Source organism: Micropterus salmoides, unplaced genomic scaffold (assembly GCF_014851395.1).
Source record: "Micropterus salmoides isolate LMB-PRFRI ecotype aquatic unplaced genomic scaffold, ASM1485139v1 Ms_hic_scaffold_10, whole genome shotgun sequence".
Classification (NCBI taxonomy): Eukaryota; Metazoa; Chordata; class Actinopteri; order Centrarchiformes; family Centrarchidae; genus Micropterus; species Micropterus salmoides.
This window is the reverse complement of record NW_024040041.1, coordinates 15,881,694-15,886,482: the sequence shown is the minus strand read 5'-3', so window position 1 is coordinate 15,886,482 and position 4,789 is coordinate 15,881,694. Positions and strand designations below refer to the sequence as shown.

The following is a 4,789-nucleotide window of genomic DNA, read 5'->3' as shown; positions in this document are numbered from 1 at the left end:
GCCATTATAAGAGCAGCGAGTCATGTGTACAGTGCTTAAGTAGTCTGTCAATTAATAGCACAGTGTTTCTTTAAAATAAGGGGCACTCTAATGATATCAGACCAGCAAATATGACCCTGAATAATCAGACGGAAGTTGTAGAATGTAAAACATCTACAATGCGACATTTTCACACTGATAAAAGCATTTGTTTCAGCACAACTCAAACACAGACGGGATAACTCTTTAAATAATACCGCTTGTGTTTTTAACATTAATAACTTCAGCCTTTTTGCTGCCCGCACAGACCTAAGTTATCTCTGACGCAAGCACTCATCACGGGCGTCTCTCCCATTTCACAGAATCGTCTGTCTCGGATTGACGGAGCAGACCAGCCAATGAGCGCACGGCTCAGGCACGACTCCGAGGGCGGGACTGGCACTTTGGACCAATCGCGGCCGCTCATATTGTTTTGACCTCTGAAACCGCATCACCGCCTACCTCGTGCCCATGGCGGAGGAAAGCTATAAATAAAGGCAACGCTGTGGCAGGAGGGGGACGAAGTTGCAAAACTCCCGATGAGGCGGGAGCTACTCTGCGAGCCTGCTGAAAGAAGAAAAAAACGCTAAAAAAAAAACAGAAACCGAAGCAAACCTAAACGCCAATCCTCCGAAATATACATGTACTGGAATACTTTTTTGTAATGTTGATAATATATTATATGTGAAGAAAGTATTTCTACTTTTTTTCCTATTTGCACTAACTAATGGTACTTCAGAGCTACTGAGAATCTTTATTTTTTACAAAAAAGTAAGTATTTCCAGCTGACTCGTGTCTGTTGCTTGTGGTGTATCTTATGTTAATGTATTTATTTTGCTGGCTGTCGTACTGTGGCTCTATTCAGACTTACTAAGCTGATTTGCTGCGTCAGTCCACGAAGTTAGGGAGGGGTGTGTGTGTGTGTGTGTCTGTGTGTGTAAGAGTGAGAGTGAGCGTGCGTGCAAGCGCGCGCGTGAGTTGGAATTGTGTTGTATGCCCTTTATTATTCTCATCTCAGTTTAAAAGAAGACAACAATATTCCCTCAGAAATTTGAAATGCGTCTGACGTGCTCCTGAACTTATTCATTTCTTACGTGAGTGCAGCTTTGTTTCATCGGTGTCAGTATAGGCTGTTGTAACCGTTATAGTCCTGCATATTCTGTAACAATATTAAACTGATCAGATGAATCAAGACCTGTAGCCATTTCGCAACGGTGAGGAATTTCTTCCAGACTACAGTTTTCGAGGCCAGTTTTATGACGGAGACGCTAATGGTTTTCCTCCATAGGTTGAATTTGTTAATCAACTTTAAGGCGTATATAAACAGCCTGGACAAGTTCACTGCCTGCATCCCTCAGTCCAGCTCTTGTCATTGGGATTATTCTACATAGCACAACTTACTTGGTTTGGATTTGGTTTTATAGCTTGTGACATTTGCAAGTTATGTAAATATGTTTCGCCTTCCCTGTGTCAAAGTTGCCAAACATATGGGTGTAGCAATAGTATGTTGTCTTATTTCCACATTGTTTTTAATGTAGGAAGCCGTGCTTTATCAAACCAGCCACAATGACACAGAGATTTAAAGTTTTGAAATCCACTTTGAATCATTTCCTTGCCAACTTATCCTCCACCAGGCATTGTTGACAAGGCATTTACCAAGTTGCTTTTACCCCTTTCATTGATTAAATGCAACAACCCCCGCATTAGTTTTCCTGTCTCCGGCTGTATGGAGGCTATCCAGTATAACCTATTATGTAACAGGATTCCCGAGTCCTAGTGCGAGGTTAATGTGCTCAGTACCCGCTATTTGTACGTTTAGATAAAAACCATATGCACAATGAATTGCCAGATGAACAATAAGTAGCATATAGATCCCAGATCAGTGGGCTCTATTAACATTTCTGCAATAACAGCACATTTTCTGTTACCTTATTGTAGCTGTGGAATTCTGCTTTGGTTGTTGTTGCTGTGTGACAGTCAATTTATGAGCTCACAGCAGTCAAACCTGTAACATGCACTGGTTAACAGACCGTTAATAATAAAGGACACTTGCCCTCGAATTATAAAGTCTGCAGTTATGGTCTCAAGTGGGTAAAAAGGGCAAATGAGCTCAACAGTCTGTTATAGTCTGAATATTCAACTTGGTATTCTTAAACATTCACTTTTTCACATGAATGTATCTAAACATGTTGAAATTAATTATTAAAACGTGTTGTTTCTTTTTCTTGTTGCAGGAAAACATTATCACACCCTGTGGAAGGACGCCACTTCTACAAAACCAGCACTTTTGCTTTTGAACCTGTTTTATCCACGTTCTGGTTGCGTTCGCCATCCTGCCTAGGAGTGCATTTGTGTTGCCAACCACGGATAAACAAAGCAGACCCAGTGGACACATTCAAGGTCAGACACACCTAATCTTCACGCACCTGGTAAACGTCGGCAGTTAGCTATGCAGCTTGAAATCCAAGTAGCTCTCAACTTCATCATCTCGTACCTGTATAACAAGCTGCCAAGGCGGAGGGTCAACATTTTCGGCGAGGAGCTGGAGAGGCAGCTAAAGCAGAAATATGAGGGGCACTGGTACCCAGACAAGCCATACAAGGGCTCAGGATTCAGATGTATCCACGTTGGGGAGAAGGTGGACCCCGTGGTGGAGAAGGCAGCCAAAGAGAGTGGGCTGGACATTGAGGATGTCCGCAACAACCTGCCCCAGGACCTCAGCGTGTGGATTGACCCCTTTGAGGTGTCCTATCAGATCGGGGAGAAGGGGCCGGTCAAAGTATTGTACGTCGACGACAGCAATGAAAGTGGAGCTAGCACTGGGGGGCTTGATCTGGACAAGGAGATCAAGAACAGTTTCAATCCTGACGCACAGGTCTTCATGCCCATCAGTGAGCCTGTGAATGGGGCCTCTCCGGGCTCCAGCTCACCCTCTCCTCCTTTCGGCCACTCAGCAGCCGTCAGCCCCACCTTTATGCCCCGTTCCACGCAGCCTTTAACCTTCACAACAGCCACTTTCGCCGCCACCAAGTTTGGCTCCACTAAAATGAAGAGCAGCGGACGCAACAACAATGGCGGCAACAGTGCTGGGAACAAGGTGGCACGTACCTCTCCCACCAACCTGGGCCTGAATGTGAACAGTCTCCTGAAACAGAAAGCCATCTCCACCTCCATGCACTCTCTGTACGGGTTGGGCCTCGGCGTGCAGCAGCAGCACCAGAAGCCCTCAGCCCTGTCCCCCAATGCCAAGGAGTTTGTGTTCCCCAGCCTTCAGGGCCAGGGCAGCCAAAGTGCTCTCTTCCCTGGGGACAGCTCACTCAGCCTCAGCCCGCTGCAGTACAGCAATGCCTTCGACATGTTTGCGGCCTACGGTGGCCTTAACGACAAGTCCCTTATGGATGGCTTGAATTTCAGCTTGAACAACATGCAGTATTCTAACCAGCAATTCCAGCCAGTTATGGCCAACTAGTACACGTAAAGGTACTACTTAAGCTACTACTTCACACAGAAACGACCAGAGATAATGTGATGGGGGGGAAACAAACACAAATGCACATTTTGAAAAATGAAAAAAACAAGAACAGAATGTCAAGGATAAAAGGAAAAAGTGACTTGTCAGCTGTAAGATCTATGTAACGAGTCAAAGAGCATGAGCCCGAGGGTGAATTACATTGCCCCCTTGAGTTATACCTTTTTTAGTACAAGATGTCCAAGCTTGGTTAACTAAACTTCAACATGCATCATTGTTATTTCTTTTGCCAACCAAGCACAATTTTTTTTTTTATGTGACTGTTTTAAGATATATAAAAAAAGACAAAAAAAACACCACCACAAGTCATGGCCTCCTTCAGTATTTAAACATAACTGGACACAGCCAATTTTTCAAGAAATTGGCATAAATAAGTGGGATTTCCTGGTCTTTTTTCTAATTGTATAATTTAATTTAGTACAGAGTTTGTAAAATATCAGAGTATCTATTGTTTCTACAACATGGTATTGCATTTATATCTTTTTACTACTCCAGTGATCTGTGATGGCTGCAGCAACTTTATGTTTTCTTTTTTTATTGAGATTATAAAATGAATCCATCTTAAAAAAAAAAAAACATTGACTATTCTAAAGATTGTGTACAGAATATTCCATAGTGGTGGGATTTAAAGAATATTTGCTTTTTTGAAAAACATAAGAGTTGTATTTTCTGTTAAGAGTTTAAAGATTTTTGCTATATTATGGACAAAATGTAATCGTATATTAATTTTGTACCTACATTGTGCAATACTTGATAAAAACAAACGGTATAACAAAGTATTTGGAGTCGGTGTCTTACATGTTAAGAGGGACTGATAGTTTATTAAGTTTGTATTAAAAAGCTTGAAAATAATTGCACCTGTTCAGTTTGTCATTGGTTTTTGTGGTTGAGCTTGTTGATACAGGTATTTTTTAAAAGACAGTATTTGAGGGTTTTCTAACATGTCTGGACAAATCTGTCCTGAAGTGAGAAGAATCAGGTTTTTCTTGGGTACGCCCACATCCATTTTTAGATCACCCGTTTGGTGCACTGGTATGTCCTCAGCAAACAGTTTTGACAGTTCACTCACAATGGGTTTGTTCAAAAAATGAATTATGCTTTCTGCTGGGAGACTGCAGGTTTTGTTTGTTACGTAAGTGAATTATATCTGGAACAAATTCCACATACGATTCATATATATATATATATATATATATACCTCAACACATTTTATATCCTCTGCCTGTAACACTATTAGCCCAC

At 42.0% G+C, this 4,789-nt stretch overlaps 1 protein-coding gene across 2 annotated transcripts; it reads left to right on the top strand.

Annotated features, from left to right (window-relative positions):
• Window positions 1-523: 523 nt before the first annotated feature.
• Window positions 524-4,399, top strand: tob1a (transducer of ERBB2, 1a). Of its 2 annotated transcripts, none has more exons than XM_038698547.1 (2): window positions 524-789; window positions 2,253-4,399. In XM_038698547.1, the coding sequence occupies exon 2, from the start codon at window positions 2,468-2,470 to the stop codon at window positions 3,485-3,487; it is 1,020 nt and encodes a 339-aa protein (XP_038554475.1). In that variant the 5' UTR covers window positions 524-789; window positions 2,253-2,467; the 3' UTR covers window positions 3,488-4,399. The 2 variants fall into 2 exon arrangements, with proteins under 2 accessions (XP_038554475.1, XP_038554484.1); XM_038698556.1 differs by having other exon boundaries at window positions 524-793.
• Window positions 4,400-4,789: the final 390 nt, after the last annotated feature.